The 16,752-nt window shown below is 36.2% G+C and overlaps 4 protein-coding genes across 6 annotated transcripts; 2 read left to right on the top strand and 2 right to left on the bottom strand.

Moving 5' to 3' along the window:
• Window positions 1-1,198, bottom strand: LOC105834714 (UPF0193 protein EVG1 homolog). The gene is made up of 5 exons (XM_012677387.2): window positions 1,102-1,198; window positions 837-967; window positions 667-763; window positions 432-575; window positions 1-227 (listed from the first exon to the last, which is right to left on the bottom strand). The coding sequence occupies exons 1-5, from the start codon at window positions 1,196-1,198 to the stop codon at window positions 1-3; spliced, it is 696 nt and encodes a 231-aa protein (XP_012532841.1).
• Window positions 1,199-2,074: 876 nt separating this feature from the next.
• On the top strand, window positions 2,075-6,310 carry LOC105834715. 2 transcript variants are annotated; one of them, XM_012677390.3, is made up of 6 exons: window positions 2,075-2,344; window positions 2,753-2,841; window positions 2,928-3,114; window positions 3,207-3,292; window positions 5,445-5,580; window positions 6,117-6,310. In XM_012677390.3, the coding sequence occupies exons 2-6, from the start codon at window positions 2,761-2,763 to the stop codon at window positions 6,308-6,310; spliced, it is 684 nt and encodes a 227-aa protein (XP_012532844.1). In that variant the 5' UTR covers window positions 2,075-2,344; window positions 2,753-2,760. The 2 variants fall into 2 exon arrangements, with proteins under 2 accessions (XP_012532844.1, XP_012532842.1); XM_012677388.3 differs by having other exon boundaries at window positions 2,078-2,344; window positions 2,715-2,841.
• A 1,194-nt stretch (window positions 6,311-7,504) lies between these two features.
• Window positions 7,505-10,694, bottom strand: LOC105834718 (WD repeat domain phosphoinositide-interacting protein 3). Of its 2 annotated transcripts, none has more exons than XM_012677392.3 (6): window positions 10,364-10,694; window positions 9,597-9,773; window positions 9,263-9,520; window positions 8,986-9,187; window positions 8,675-8,898; window positions 7,505-8,582 (listed from the first exon to the last, which is right to left on the bottom strand). In XM_012677392.3, the coding sequence occupies exons 1-6, from the start codon at window positions 10,428-10,430 to the stop codon at window positions 8,476-8,478; spliced, it is 1,035 nt and encodes a 344-aa protein (XP_012532846.1). In that variant the 5' UTR covers window positions 10,431-10,694; the 3' UTR covers window positions 7,505-8,475. The 2 variants fall into 2 exon arrangements, with proteins under 2 accessions (XP_012532846.1, XP_036143938.1); XM_036288045.1 differs by lacking the exon at window positions 10,364-10,694 and adding an exon at window positions 9,942-10,321.
• Window positions 10,695-11,448: 754 nt separating this feature from the next.
• Window positions 11,449-16,714, top strand: LOC105834717. Its single transcript, XM_012677391.3, has 5 exons — window positions 11,449-11,819; window positions 12,393-12,445; window positions 12,930-13,010; window positions 13,093-13,310; window positions 13,436-16,714. The coding sequence occupies exons 1-5, from the start codon at window positions 11,757-11,759 to the stop codon at window positions 14,605-14,607; spliced, it is 1,587 nt and encodes a 528-aa protein (XP_012532845.1). The 5' UTR covers window positions 11,449-11,756; the 3' UTR covers window positions 14,608-16,714.
• Window positions 16,715-16,752: the final 38 nt, after the last annotated feature.

Here is a 16,752-nt window from a genome sequence, read left to right as displayed (position 1 = left end):
TCAATTTTCCCCTAGCTCAGTCAGCGGGAACAGTTTTGGCGACGATCTTTCGTGCTCGAGTTCACAAATCTCTTTTCGCAGCTCATCGGACGTTTGACGGTCCAGCGACTTGATCAGCCGTATTTTCTGCGCTATCTCCTGCTGTATTATGGGTCGATATTTTTTCCCCATTCCGAGACACTCCATATCGTGCAAGAAATCCATTCTCTCGCGAACCCCTTGAGTCACTGTGAAAAACAGACGCGATTTGTCGTCACGACACCATCAGCTTTCAAACACGTACGTTATAAAAATCTTTTTTTTTATTTTGGAAGCTTTGCTGCTTATACAATTGCAAGTAATTATAACTTCGAGAGGAAAAGAGTGCTTTTGATAGGTACTCTTCTTAAAATTTCGTATATTATTCCATATGAGAGACTGCGGTAACTTACAGTCATTCAGGAAATCCACATTCTCAGGTATCTCCGGCTCTCGTTTAGCCCTGTGAAGAATCTTAGGACCCTGTGGAGTTTCCGGCATGTCCTTCCCGTAAGCCATCATGCATGCCAAGTGACGTTTTTGTTTCTCCTTATTGGCTAATTGCGTAAAATTCACGTCATTCAAAATACGTGTGTATTATATATATTTTTGGTTATCAAGAAAGAAAATATTATTTCTAATCATTACGTAAGGGCGCTGTCCTCCTGTATTGCTCCCTCTCGTAAGCACCGCTGCTTACAATCGTATCCTGCGACCGTCTCCTCCAAGCGCTAGGAAAAATAACCTAGGTGGCAAATGCTTAAAGATATTATCTTCAAAATCGTTTTCTAGAGATTTCTCTACGTCGCGATATTTACTTGATAATCTTCGGCCTTGTCTTTTACTTTTTTCGTTCTGTCGATGGAAGGCGGTAAGGACTCACCCTTGTCTATCGCTTCTTGGATCGTCTTCCTTTGCAGCATTGTTAGCTTGGACTCCTCCATTAACACTAACATTAAACATTTGTCGTCAGACGTTAAGAGGAGACGCGGTCGAATTGTATAGAAAAATAAGTTGGGCTTTCTACGTAAAGTTTGATAACATCTAACAACACGTCAGAAATCTTGGTTAACATTTACTTACGCTTAATAAGATTTTTCGTTTCCTCGCTGTATTTCGCTCTCGCGGGGTTATGAAACGCGCCCACCCCCAAACCGACTCTCTGATAATTTCGCTCCATCGATTTCAAAATCAAATATTCCCGAGCGCGCAGTCACACTAATTGCAGAATGGATTGTTACGAGTCACGAGCTCGCGGCTCGCGGCCCTTGCGGCTCACCGAACTGACAATCACGCATTCATCCCCCTCGACCTCGTAATCTACCATTCGCGGGGCGCGCATCGCGTTTCTATGACTACTTGGAAAGGATGATTCAACTCGATCGAACTAACTTTCAGATTAGAATTCGAAATTACCGGTTGTTATTCACGAGTGGGTCTAATAATTTCTGCAGCGGTTCGCAAATCTGCCCATTCGTAAAATTCGCTCGAATTTGTATGCTTTTTGAATTTTGAAAGAAATTGGAACGAGGCGACTAACTGATAAATTTAAAAGGGCTTTATTTAGAGCTGGGCTTTATTTGTCTTAGAATCTAAGACATTTAATGTCGCAAGTAAGTTTGCTTTGTATTTTTAAATTTTATTTTTGGCAATATACAATTAACTAAAATTATATAACACCTTTCGAATTATTACTCCTTTCATAATAATTAATTCTTTAATTAGACATCCCCCATATTCAATTAATCATCTATCTATGAAGAACGGTTATGAAAAATGAAACATTTCTCGTCATCAAAGCTTAATTCTAATCAGCCGCGCTAATCGAGCGTAATTAAATCCATCAGGTTTGATTTAAAAAAGAATTCTAACTCGACAAGTCACACATACAATTAATTAACGCCAACGCGACGCGCGTAAATAAACAATGATCAATCCAAAGTAGACGCACGTCAAGGGATGCGATGCGTGCCGTGGCGCATGCGCGTCCGCCGAGCGGTCTGCTGGCAGGGGATTGCTATTTTCAACCTTCTCCCCCACCCTCTCTCGAACCGCGAAGCCACCCTCGCGTTCTGCGCGTCGCAAACGCCCCGGCGAGAGACCGACCTCGGGACGCGCTGTTCTTTCTCCTGCATTCCTCGCGATTGTCCCGCGATTGCACGCGAGGGAGAACTCGTCGCCGACACCCCGCGACAGCGAGGCCACCGCGCCGCGAGTGGATCCCGTCGTCGCGGTGTGTACACGAAAAGTTATTGATTCCCATCGCGAGCGGACCACTGCTGGTTCGTCGGGCATACACACTCGGGCAACACACCTGCCTGCGAAGGTAAGCCTCAACGTGCGTTTCACCTACTTTAGTCGCCGCCGCGGCCACCACGACTTCGATTGCTTTGAGGTACGTCGCGACGTAATTATACGTTGGTTGCCAAGGGGTGGTGGGCTCGCGATGGACTGCCTATTGGTAATAAATTATCGAGATAGGCATGGCGACGTGATCTCGCTGTTTATTTATTAAAAAAGTCGTTTGTTAATGTAATTTGCGACAAACTGCTCGTAAAGAGCTCACTAATCTACTTTCATTGTAATAAAATTACATTTTCCCTAGAAGATTTGAATGATTCACTAAAATACAATGTGTATATTGAGAATAAGTAGATATTTGTGAATTATGTAGAGAAAATAATTGACTCTTTCAGGAGTATCACAAGCGTTTGTAATCTACGTTAAATCACAGGAGCCAAGATGAAGATCGGATTGCTGAAGAGTTTTTTACACTGTTTCAACCTGAGGCAGGGCACAATATTAATAGCCATATTCCAATTGGTAATAGCAATCTCTATGGAATCTGTTACGAGCAATTCATCTCTCTTACGCTGAGCACAATTTTAATAAAAATGTCACCCCCGCAGTTTTCGTCCGGATTTAGTTTGATATTCTTCATTCTCGCTCTGGCACACGCAATGGGGATTCAGGAACTGGTGGCGAGGGACACCGAAGATGCCCTCGAAAGGGAGGCATTGGAGGAGATTTCATCGAGCCAACACGAGAAAAATCTCAACACGAAAAAAATGGACCTGGCACATCACAACGCAACCGGTTATTAGTACTTGCATTCACGAGAAGCACAAAAATTATGCACGAAAAAAAAAAAAGAATCATCCTTCCTGTTACCACAATTTTATTTGCAGAAATGCTATACGCGATGTACTGCGGCCTCGCTATCACAGTTGTCCACTTCACCTCCACCATGTTACTTCTTTATGGGGCTCTGACGGTAATGCTCGAAGTCTTCTTTAGCGAACTTACTTGGCTGTCACTTGGACGAAAAAAAAGAGATTTTTTTAAGCACCAAATTAAGACTTATTTCTTACAGTTTTTTGGATGCCGAATACGGATCCGGTTTTTTTAATTGCTTCATCACGTCACAATTTTTAAAAGTTTGCAAATAAAGTTGCAAAAAGGAACTATTTTCACTTGGGCATACTATAGCTACAATATGGGATGTGCTGAAGAAGTTTTATTGGAACAAAAATTAAATGTTAAATTTTTCAGCCGTTTAAAGGAATTTTTTATATCGGGTATGATTAATATTTATGATTAAATGTGAACTATGTTTGTGAAAAATACTTATATATGACTTTTTGCTCAAATTCAAACATAATTTTCATTGATTATACTCATTCCATCACTTTAAATTCGTCAATTATAGAATTAAATTTGTATTCAGGATCATAAAGGACTTCCACGCATACATTTTTGCAAAAATTCAGACATTTTTTAAATTTTGATATCTGCCATATTGAATCTATCTATCAATTTTATCAATTTTCATATCGGATTCATATTCAACAACCTAAGAAACTTTTTGGGAGTCATATACACCTAGACGCTTAAACAAAACTTAACTTTGCACATTTTTTATGGGAAAAGAAAAATAGATGGAAAAGGCGAATTTGTTTCGTTGAAAAGATGTGTGTGTGTGTGTGTGTGTGTGGTAAATTAATAAAAATTATTTTAAAATCTTAAATAATCCATCATCTCAGTTGACAGTTGACATATGCTAACAACTAAATGGTCATTGAGCTGATTCACATTCTCTTAAAAAGGATTTCGAATAATTTATAAGACTAAAAATATCCTTCATATACTTAATTCATATACTCATTGCAATCACTTATGCATTAAAAATAAAATAATATTAAGATGAGGCCTATAATTCCTATTCTCCTTCATCGAAATAAGATTAATTTATTGCTTGGAAACAAAAGTAACACACATAAATTTTAGCTTACATATTCTTTTTATTTAGAGTAAAAATTTGCTTGATAACTCACAATAATTAATTGCCATGCAGTTCGGGACACCACTGACAGGAGTGCGGACAAGCGCTTTCTATCAAAAATTCGCAAATGCGATCTATTATAATTAACGCATTCGCGAAAAGCTTGTAGCGTTTACCTACATGTTTACCTACACATAAAGCGAATCAGTATGGATATTTAAAGGCGATTTTTGGCGATCGTTTGGTACGTTTGTATCAAATTGTACCAGAACCAATAAGATAAAAATTTATTTATATCTCATTGGTTCTGGTATAGTTTGATACGCTTTGCGATCGTTTGGTACATGATCAAACGATCGCCAAAAATTGTCTTAAATTGTGGAACGAGATATTTTCGATATTCGTTTCTTTTATGATTTCTTTGTGATATTTCATTAGAAAAAATTCTTTAGAACTATTATTAAGAATGTTATGAAATTTATCACAAATTTTTATTGTCTAATCTAAATCTGTCTAAGGCCCATTCTATCAACGTAGATTAACTTTAATCTCGATTCAACTTGACCTTTATCTTTTCCTAATTTTTGGAATTAGAATGAGATAACAAGCAAGTTAAACCCAGATTAAAGTTAATCTACGTTCGTAGAAACGGGCCTAAGCAGATTCTTAGAATCAAAATTATTTTGTTATAAATTAAAAAATTTTTCCATTTAAGAATATTCTTCTCCCAAGAATACTTGGTTGTATATCAATCTTATTTTATGATAAATAGAAGAGTGATAACATATTAACCAAAATCTTTTTTGTGGGTGCTTTTCTGCAATAGTCTCTATATTAAATCATGAAGATCTTATTAATCATAATCGATGAAAAAAATTACTTTCCTAACAACATACTTAATTTTAATTGCAATGAAACTTCTTCAGCACTTTACATATTGTAATTATATAGTATGCGAAAACCTTTTTTGCAACTTTTACTGTAAATTTCTCAAAATTGCAACGTAATGAAGTAATTTTGAAACCGAATTTATGTTCTAATATTCAAAAACCTATAGAAAATAAGTAACCTTTTTCTAATGTTAATTTATTGAGCTGTGTAATTGAAAATCAAGACTTCTTTTTTCTATGTGTTCGATTTTTAGAACAATCGTCATTTTATGGCGCCCTGGATGATGGTCAAGATCACTATCATATCAGCCCTAGCAATCTCATTGTTCCTGGTAGAGGAGGATTGTCCTTTCCTCGCGATTCTAGGTGGAAGAGCTGGTATTTGTGAACGTACGTATAAATTTTAAAATTATATGAAATGTCTAAAAATTTGCATTCGTATTAAATGTATTTTCAGTTAAATATTCTATTTCAAGGAAAATTTCACTTGCTTTTTTCACAATTATAGAGTAATGACATAATGTAAAACACATGAAACCAAAATGTTAAAACAATATATTATTTCTCACTGAAGAATCTTATATATTGATTTTATTTTATGTAAAACATTGCATATTGCTCATATGCTATTAATGACAACTCAGAAAACAAAGTTTAACAGAGTTTGAATATTATAAACTATAAAAATTTTGTAATATTTTTTTATTATTTTGATGCAACGATTTGGTCTACTAATAATAATAAAGGATTGCAAAGGGATAGAAATATCATTAGCTCTTTATTCAATGAATTAAATTCTTATCACCTATCAAAGTTCTCATTTTTTTTGCAACAACTTAAAATTGTTTAAGTTACGTTATTGTTGCAAATTAACGATATGAAATGTTTTGTTGTGATTTTTACTAAAGAATAATTAATATTTTCAGGCCTAATTGCCTTTTTCCTGATAATCATGAGTTTTTACGTCTGGTTCGTGGTGTATAGTACTTATAAGAGCCTCGAGACGAAGAAGGGACTCATGCACGAAGTGCACAGCATGAAAAAAAAGTACGCAGTGCCCGTACAACTGGAGGTACCAAAGGCGATCCAGGTCTCGGTGAACAAACCCTACGAACTTTAAAGATATTATGAGATAGTGATGGAGAATTTAATCGTCGATGAGAATAGAGCAATTCATGAAAAAACATGCTTTCGGAAGTCAAGGATGGATATTTAAAGGTGATTACAAAATCATGAAACAAAAATGCATTATTTTAAAAATGAAAAACCGATTGCAAGCTGGCTGAAAGAGTAATAAAAAGTGTACCGCTTGCGTAGGGAATAAACGAAAAGATTCTGTTCCATAAAAGCTCAAAAAGACCTTGCAAAGAACACGCTTCTCATATTTAAATGTTTCTCCTTTATTCTGCTTTGTTAAAGTTGCTCTTTTACGTTTGTGCGCTAAGAGATTTTTTAATGCGACGCACAGATACTAGTGTTTAGGCCATTCAACAGGGTGTTTGCTGAAGTTTCATAAAAAAAGTGTCCTAAGAATTCCCGGATTTTTGGGGGAATTTTGTTCAAAATTCCAAATAAAATAAAATAATTTTTCAATACAATTTTGTGTGTGAAATTAATTAATTTTGTTATATCTTTTAATGTTCTTTAAGTATATAATCATATGAAGAAACTTAAATTTTGAATATTTTTGAAAAAATACTTAAAAAAATCAACAAAATGGCATACAATAATGTATGAATATAAGTTTTTAACTCACTATAAATAAAATACAAAATTCGGAAGGGGTGATTAAACGCACAATGCCAATTTAGAAAAATGTCACTAATTTTTTAAATAAGTACAAATCGTACACTAGAAAATATATATGGATGTGCATACCCATATTTATCACTAATTAATTTGCATTATCAAGAAAAAAATGATCGAAAAATAATTTTGTCAGAGTACCAATGAAATACTATATAAAAATTCAATTTTTAAGGATTAAAAATAATTCTCTGAAAATTGCATATTTTCTGGATTTTTTTGATAAATACCCTGTTGAAAATAAAAACCGCATATTCATTATACGCTTACATGCGATACACATCATTCTGGATTTTTATCCGTTACGATTCCAAAAGTAATTTCTTTCTCTTCTAATGTACAAAGGCGCATTTCCTTTCACGCGCAAGACTGAATTTAATTTTTAGTATAAACGAGCGAGATCCCGGAAGACATGCGCTCCATAGATTGACGTCGAAAAAAAAACGCTATGAAACTGTATCATAGATTAATTTTCTAGAGAAATAGCGGAAAAGGACAGGACTCCGAATCGTGGCATAATCAGTTTTATTTCGTTATTAAACTCAACTTGTTTGTGAAATTACAACCTTGTTATTTGCGGCAATAATCGTGTGATATAAAGTGTAGAATCTCTCTTGTGTATATGTATATTAAATGTATGAAAAAAAACGTAAAAATAAAAATTACAATACTTCAATATGATATATATGTATATGATGTGACGTACATGATATGATTCAATTACAAAACAAGAGTATGTTCAATGAATCGCCAAAAACGCGGATGCGATTATAACAACAATCTATTTAAAATCGTCGAAGAGTAGGGATGTATTTTTATAATGATGCATTCATAACGAAAAGATTTCTTTGTGGAGCTACGAAACACATGATCGATAGATACACCATTGCATTGCAAAGCGCTTTATCGCAAAGCCAAAAATGATTATTTACTTTTTGCCACAACGACGATTTATGGCCAACGTTCGCTTTTAATTAGCTGCTGCAATATTCTTATTTAAAATGTAAGAAATCGTGAGTATCACGCCAACAAGTAACTTGCGATGTTCCCCATTATCACCTGGGGAGAAGTATTTTATTTATATTTAAAAATTTGCTCTTTTGTCAATAGGCGTCAGCGAATAGGCTCGTGTAACAAGTGTACGACACAATCTCTGTCAAGATATTTTTCGTCTCTTTAATTTGTCGATATCTTTTTTGTTTTCGTTTTCCAAAAACTCGCACATAATGCACCAACGAACGATATCACCAACAGTTAATAGAATTCTTCCTTTGGTCCTTTATCGTAACGTGTGGTACGAACGTTATTTTTCTATAAACAACTCGAATGTGTTGCAATCTCCACGAATGCGATATACTCTGCGAGCCGTACCCGCTCGTTCTTTTACTCAGCCAAAATAAGTGAGGACAACGAAGGAACACGCGAAAGTTATCCTCTCGTCGCGCAGTCAGGAATTCACTGCCTTTATATATCCTCCAATCATGCTTTGTCATCGGTCAACTCGAGAAACTGTGCGTAAAAGTCCCTCGTGCACTCACCCTTGTTGTTAAATACGAACTTGTAATAACTACCATCTGCGCATATCACTGCATAAGGGAATCATAAAAGTGAGAAATTGAACGAAGGTAGTTTCTTTTTATTTGTTAAATTGTATTTCTTTAATTTAGGCATCGCTTACCTATAATGCTATTATTATCTTGACCGAACGCGCACATGCACTGAGGGCCGCCCGGGACTTGAAATTTGCAGAAACTCCAGCTCGAGCTGAAGTACTTTGGCAGGAACGTGGCGGACGCTAAACTAGATTGGCGATTCAGCTTTTGATCCTCGACGGCGAATACGTGTACGGTGCCATGATCGCTGGCAACGCACAGCCATGTAGAATCGTGATTGAAGTTTATGCTGGGATAAAACAACCGTCATTTTCATTCCGTATATCACCTGTATCTTTACCACTATATTACTTGTATTTTCCTTTACTATGCTTACCAATAGATATTTGCATGATTCGCTCCTCTTCTTAATTCGTTAATCATGTTACCGTTTTGTGTGTCAAATACTCTTATCAAAGTGCCCTTCTCCGAGGCAGTGGCCAATCTGGTGCCCTGCAGATTTAAAGCTATGCAAGATAAAGGCGTTTCATGTGCTTCTATATTTAAAGGTTGCTTCTCTGTATTAGCCAGATCTATAACTAAAATACAAGTCGTCAGTATTACATGACAATACGTCCAATGCGTAAGATCCTGCACTGCGATCCCATTATTACCTTGAACATGACCGTTTTTTCGTCCGGGGAAGGCGAGTAACGAGTTGTTGCTGTTTGGGCATAGAACGCACAACCCTCGCGGATTAGGATTAGTTTCGAATACGTGCAACTGTTGAGGATTTTGTGTAAACGTGTAAACCTTTATGACACCTTCCAGCACCACGACTATCCTGTCCCTTCGCAATTTCACCCCTTTCACGGGTGCGTTGAATTCTAACGTGATCGCTGGCAATTTCTTTATATCGTCCCATATCATGACTGCAATTGCAAAGTGTAAGTGTGATTTCTATTTATAACGATATTTATACCGTGGGGTATGAAAAATAAAAGAAACCTTTGTTCGTCGGATACATTGGCTTGGCTCCACCCCCGACCAACGCCAGATAATTACATCTGAAGAGCATCTCTACGTATCCGAGGCCCCCGTCGCTGAAATCATGCCTCTCCTTCTCCTTCAGCGGATCGCAATTGTACACACGGAACCCGTTCTCCATGCCACAGGCGAAGCATCCTGCAAACGCGTGAACGGCACAGCGATATTACAGTCTTATCTCTCTGACTTACGTACGTACATACATCCCTTTCCTTAGCAATATTAATCGCGCAAGTATATTTACGATGCATATGACGCACCGACACAAGCGCAGAAGATTACTGGACCTGATATAAATGGACTCACACATGAAAACGCGCTATCGCCGCAGCCTCACGTTGAGCGCGGAATCACGTAATGCGCAACTTTTATATCGCTCTCGGGAAGGAAAAACTAAGAGAAGACGCGAACAAGACCGAGCCCTTTTATTTTCGAGAGAGAATCGCACCTTTGACGAGAGCAAACCGTATTTAAAGCAGAATCGCACGGATATTTCTCGGCGAAGAGACTTGCGGTTGATCAATCGGCGAGATGGCCCCAACGCTCCGGAACACGACGCGACGTTAGGACGCCGACGAAGGCCGCGGGACCGAATTACATTCATTGCGTCGTCGTCGTGGTCGTGAATGCGGACGGCGCGGTTTTTAGGTTAGAACGCGGAAGCGAGGCGCAAATCTGACAGATACGCGGGTCGGCGCGCTGTCAGGCGCCGCGCGCGGACGTCATACCTTGGTCCTGATTGAAGCCGGCGTAAAGCAGGCCGTTGCCGTGCGCGTTGCCCGCGGTGAGATTCATCGTGGATCACTCCGTCTCGACGAAAACATCCGGGCCTCCAGACGTGCAAGTATCTCGATGTCACATCGCCGCCGGTCCGCGACACTCTTCCTTCCCTGCCGCTACGAGCGTACGAGAGAGAGCGTGCTCCGTGCTGCAGAATGCGTGTGTATGCGTTAGGCTACTTCTCTGATACTCATATGTGTGCTGAGGATGTACGTATACATGTGCATACATCGTTACGTGAGAGTAACGTGAAGGAATTATTAACGATAATGTTTTGTGATATTAAAATTTATAGATTAATTATAATATATTAGTATTAATTTTAATTGATAAAATAGACTGCAATATAATCGCTCTTTCTTTTTTCTTCTCTTTTCCTCTTTCTCTTTTACGTTAATAATAAAAAGTTTATTTGTTATTAATAATAATAATATTATATAATTGCCTTGTCATCTTTTCTTTTGTGTGTATTAATCTGATTGTGTAAAAGCATTACTGGAGTTCCGGTTATAGCTAATTCAAAGATGTTTTTTAATAACAAAATTTTTGGAAACTTTCTTCAGGAAATCTCTATATACAAATCTGTTATATCTGTCACAAGTAATTTTCATATCGCATTATGATGATAATTGCAATTATTTATTTAAGCTGCAGATTTATGAAAAATGTTTTGTGCTGTATTATATATAATATTATATTATTATTATATTGGATAAGAAATCATTTTGATGATTCAAGATCGTTGGGCATTAGGTATGAAATATAAATAATTTACATTACGTGTATACAATGCATGTAAACAATTAATGTTTTATATATACAATTAATCTATAATATAATTATAAATGTAGTATCTATTATAATCGAATTAATCATTAATGCATATAGAAGATTTAGATTTCATCAGAAAGAGTAATGTTTTTTTTTTATATTATATAATATTTTGATTGTACAGATATATCTTTTTATAATTTAATTTACTTTTAGTATTATCGACATGAAAATTATTACAAATGTCTATGTTATCCACTGGAAATACTCGGAGATGTTGCTACGTAGTTCAACGTGCACGTTTCTATATCGGGGCGCTGGTGGATGGGGATTCGCTTTTCAGTGACATGTCCACATTCGTTCTCTCCCGTTCTGTTGGCTTCTGTCATGGTGGTAGCGCTGGTAGCGAACTGACGTCATTGTTGAGTTCCGAAATTGAAATCAATAAGTGCAATGTGCAATGTTGTGTGTACATCGCGGATGGTGAGAAATGGCGATTATGTCAAAACATCGCTCTAGATCCCATTGCGTTTGACTCGGAATCGACGGCGCGAGCATCCATTGGCCGAGATGGCTCGTAACGGCAAGAAGAAACTCGCGATATTCGTGGGTACATCGAAGTGTCTCATCTACGTGAGTTTGCCTCTCGTCCTTCACGTCCTTCAAACGATGCTCGTTTCTCTCCCAGTTTCTCTTTCACGACTCAAAGAGTTGCGTGCACTCGCAGATTCGGCATTTATCGGTTTACATTCTACAAACACTTTGTTAAAGTTCTACGTCTTTGCTCAATTACATTTGATTTCATCACCTCTGGATAAAATCGAATAATAGAGCATCATAATAGAACATTCAAGTATAAAAAGTTATCAGATTTTCTTATAATATTTCTTATAATAATAAATAATGTCGTTTAAATTTTGCTGGATTTCGTTAGATTGATTCTTTGTGTACATGATATGATTATTCGTATTCTGTGCATTTGTTATTATTTTTCTTTACAATTACACTTGCAATTTCCTTTAAACATAATTTTTTAAATAAAAACCATACATATATTTTCTAGGAGAATTATTTTACACTTGTAAAAGTAATAAAAGCTAAAATATAATAATTTTATTGTGTATAAAGAAACTGCTGAAAAATGAGTTTGTAAAGCTGTTTTTATGAATCCTTATTAAAGATACTGCGATTCTTTTTCTTTTTCAGGCAGAAGCAAAGTATTGTGCCTCTGATATGCCTGGAGAAATAAAATACTATGAGTATGTTATCTCTTTCAACTATATGTGTTAAACTAGATTTAATTGATTATATTTGATCTATCAGCTACGCTACGCATAATTTCTATATTCTTAACTGAAGTCAAAGCACTTACTAAGGTTCTAAATCCATGGAAGAAAAATTTACATAAAATTTGAATAAAAATGTATATAATTTTCTGAATCCAAAATTGGTTTAGAGTCATTAATATCTATCAGTAAATGAAAAATTCCTGGTGATATTTGAAATTCAAAAACATATATTTAATTTGAATAAATATAATAAAAGCAAAATTTTTGAATTTTATCATAAATAATAAGAAATAATTAGTTGATAAAGCAGTTAAGAAAGTCTCTTTAACAGGAATTGATATTCTCTAATTCCACTACCTAACTTTATACATTTATATCAAACATACTTAAACGATTATTAATTGTATTGTTTATTATATTATAAAAAATAAACTTTATAATTAAATACTTGCAGATGTTCAAGAACAGAGTATTGTTGTGCTTTTGGTTGTTGTGTGTCTCCAGGATTTCATTTCCATCACTTGTGGTACTACTGGTAAGTTCTTAAAAATGTTTTTTTTTAATAAGTTTTTTTTAATTATTACAACAATGATGAATGTAACAAATAATATTTTTAGGATCCTGGTTATAATCATGTTCTTGGTCTGCTCCGGTGGTGGTTGGTGGTATCGATATTGGTTGCAGGGTAGATACAGAGCGGCAGCTTCGGCTATTCCAACTCGATCTTCCAATAGATCGCAAAATTCTCTCCGTAATACACCTTGCCAAGCGCAGCAGGCTCGCATCACGTACAATTCAGCAAGAAATACCGTCCTATTGCATCGCATGTGGAAAGGTTTGTATTCTTTTCTTATTAGAAAATATTTATTGATTAACTTTATAAAAATATGGAAGACAAAGCGCAATAGAAATTATTTATGTAAATAAGTAAAGAATTATCATAACATTTTTTTTTAACAGGTCCTCAGAGAAATACAGCGGCGCCAGCATATAACGGCAATGCGACCACGTCGACACACTATCAGAATATGAACGTCGTGTTGAACGACACTAATTGTCCTTATTATCAATTATATGGGCCTCCGCCTAGCTACGAAACAGTGATAGCGCAAACGCGTGGCAAGCTCTCGAATCCGGCATCACCAGAGTCCTCGGGCGCGCGGTTAAATCTACAGACTGCGAACGTGATACCGAATCCGAGTGTACCACAGTGTTTTTTCTATAGCTGCAATTCCCCGGCGAGATTGGTGGATGGTAATGTGAGTCAATGTCAGAACGACAACATAAATGCCCATCAGCTAGACGGTCACGAGGGTGTTCCGTTCGCGCATTTTTCCCAATATTGCGCCACAAATGCGGTTGGTCAAGGTATGTGCATTTATCCGGAAGAATCGGCCGCATCCGGGGGAAGTAGTTTCACTTGCAGTTACCAGAACAGCCCGCATCGGTTGCCAGGATATTCAATGGACAGACCATCTGACCACACGTCGGATGCGGAAAATGTGGCTCGCGGCTACGAGATTCCGAGTACGGAGGAACATACGATGCTCAATATTGATGCTGCGACTAGCGGCTTCGGAGAGCACAGTCCTTGGCACGGAAATGATCAGTCTTTGTTACGAGTCCACGGTAAAAGCACCGTGCAGGATGAAAATCGAGCGTCTCAAAAGAGATGCGTGACCACGGATACGTGTACTCTCTCGCCTAAGTCGGAGAGTGGAAGCAAAGAGAACAAATTCAAGCGTACATTCAACGTTCCTGAGACGCAGAGAAACTTCTCGAGAGAGCGTACGAATTACGGCGGTTCCCTCCGATTACCGCGTAGACACGCTGGCAGTGTCGTTTATCAAAGCGACAGCTTCCAAAAGGTTCTTCCCGGAGATTCGTCGAGCGCTTCTCAACGGAACACTTTCAATTCCGATGGTGCGAATTCTCTGGAACTAGATGCGAATTCTTCTCAATCAAATCCATCCAATAATGTGATATTAGAATCCTTTATTTTTGAAAATGTGCAATTGCCTCCGAGTGAAAGTGTTGAGGAGGCTCGCGGTCTTTATGCGATGAATCGTGCAAGTGCAAACTTTGATCTTGAAAGTAAACATAAATTAGACAGATCGAAGTCGCTAGACTGAATGTAAATCGAAATTCTTATCAATGCGCGTGTCACGCGATGTTTATTCTTGTATGTCTCTATTATTCGTGCGTAACTTTAGCAATACAAACTTAATCGTTCGTTATCAAGATACATATGCCAGTGAAGATAACATTGCATCCATTAAAGATTATTCTTTAATGAAGTCTTCGAGCGTTACAATGAAATAACGATTCTATTTTATCAGAAACTATGCGATGTTACTTTTATTGACATACGTGTGTATGGCACATTTTTCAGTGACTATCTCGCATTTCCCAATTCCATAATAATGTTTCACGTTTGATTTGATGATTGGAATGTGTATATGTCGTTCATTATTATCTCACGCAGAATTAGCAAACCTAATACTAGACGTTAGATTTAAATTGCACTTTCGTAATATTTTTTGCAATACTACATTTCGAAGCAAAAATATTTTGATTACTTACTGAGATACTAAATATTATCTCTAAGTGTGATAGGCGATAGTTCCATATATCAGTGAAACATCCTTATTTCTGATAGCTATGACAAATACTGCCAGGGGAAGATCTTTCTAAATGTCGTGTATCAGACACCAATTTTTTTTTCACTATACTTAACATGATTAAGTAAGATTAAGATGAAAATAATGTTTCAAAAGCGCGGCCCAATTTAAATCCACCTACGCACAAAGAAAAATATCAATCATTACTCTATAAAGTAATGATAAGTAAATCGCACATTTTTTTCAATTGTCAAGAGGGAAAACGTACTTACAAATTACTTATGAAAGATCATAGACGTGGCTAAGATCTTCAATAAAAAAAATTCGTAATGAATAAGATTTATTTGAAATATCGTAAATTTTGACGTATTTTTTCTAAACAGTAATGTTGGTATATTGAACTTGACAATGCCGAAATGGTCTCGCTCTTCGTCCGATATATTTCTATTAAGCCAGTCTTCTTTATATATTTAAGCCTCTATTACATATATATATAAATATATGCACACTAATATTATCTCTATATTAAAGAACGCGTAAATTACGCATTGCACACATACTTGACATTAAGCTACAGCAAAAAATTCTAGTTTATTACGAAAAAAAATTTATGATCAAAGCAGCAATACTCTTGTAAAAATGCGATCATGCAAAAGAAATAGAAAAAGTTCATTCAATTGAACATAAGATAAAATACGAACGTGAAGAAATACATACGAAAATATAATTAAAGTAAACTTGATTACAAATTTGATTATAGTTGCATGAAAACATTAATTTTCTCGCGTAATATTACAATTTTAACATTTTTACTTAAAAATCCCCTTGTATCTACATATTATGCAAGGAGAAAGACTGCGTCTTTGTGCTGTGAATGAACATGAACAATTTTAATTTACTGCATTCTTATCAATGTGGGAACATCAATTGCGAATCACATTTTTTAGATAAATTGCATTAAATAAAAACTCGATTTATATACGCGCTGTACTTCTGGCCATTATTTTTTTACGATAGGTACACATTGTACATACAAACAATGTGTATTAAATTTTAAGATCACGGAATACTACATCGCCAGTCCTTCGATTTAGGTTCTTGAGCATAATAGCGGTCCAAGAAAATGTAATACGTGCCAATAGCGACAAGTCCGTTAGATAAGCAAATAACTGGATAAGCGAGACGCGGTCTCGCAGCCAAGGAGGTCTTACCTTAAAATGCAAAGCAAAATAAAAGAGAGAGATATATATATATATATGTACACACTTATTTTTTGTAAGTGACTCTAACTAATATATAAATGGGCTATTTAATGAGAGTCCGCGTGATTATATAATAAGCTTGTATCATATATATTGTATATCGTATATATACCTATACATATGCCACCACGGATCTACAATAATTTCTAGTCAGATGTCACTATATTTTGTGTGCGTACGTAACCTACGCGTTATATCGTATAGCTTTAACAAGCTCTAGTCTTTGAATGATCTTCTCACCGTAATGTGCAATAATGTATCCGCGCGGTATCAATGGCATTGTAAGATACCGTATCTAATGTGAAAGAATGTCTATCCGAAATAAAGACACCAAATATTTATTCACGTAAAACCAAGATGATCTATATGCCTACAAGATTATTTCTGTAGTTTT

This window comes from Monomorium pharaonis, chromosome 6 (assembly GCF_013373865.1).
Source record: "Monomorium pharaonis isolate MP-MQ-018 chromosome 6, ASM1337386v2, whole genome shotgun sequence".
Classification (NCBI taxonomy): domain Eukaryota; kingdom Metazoa; phylum Arthropoda; class Insecta; order Hymenoptera; family Formicidae; genus Monomorium; species Monomorium pharaonis.
This window is presented reverse-complemented; position numbering and strand designations above follow the sequence as displayed.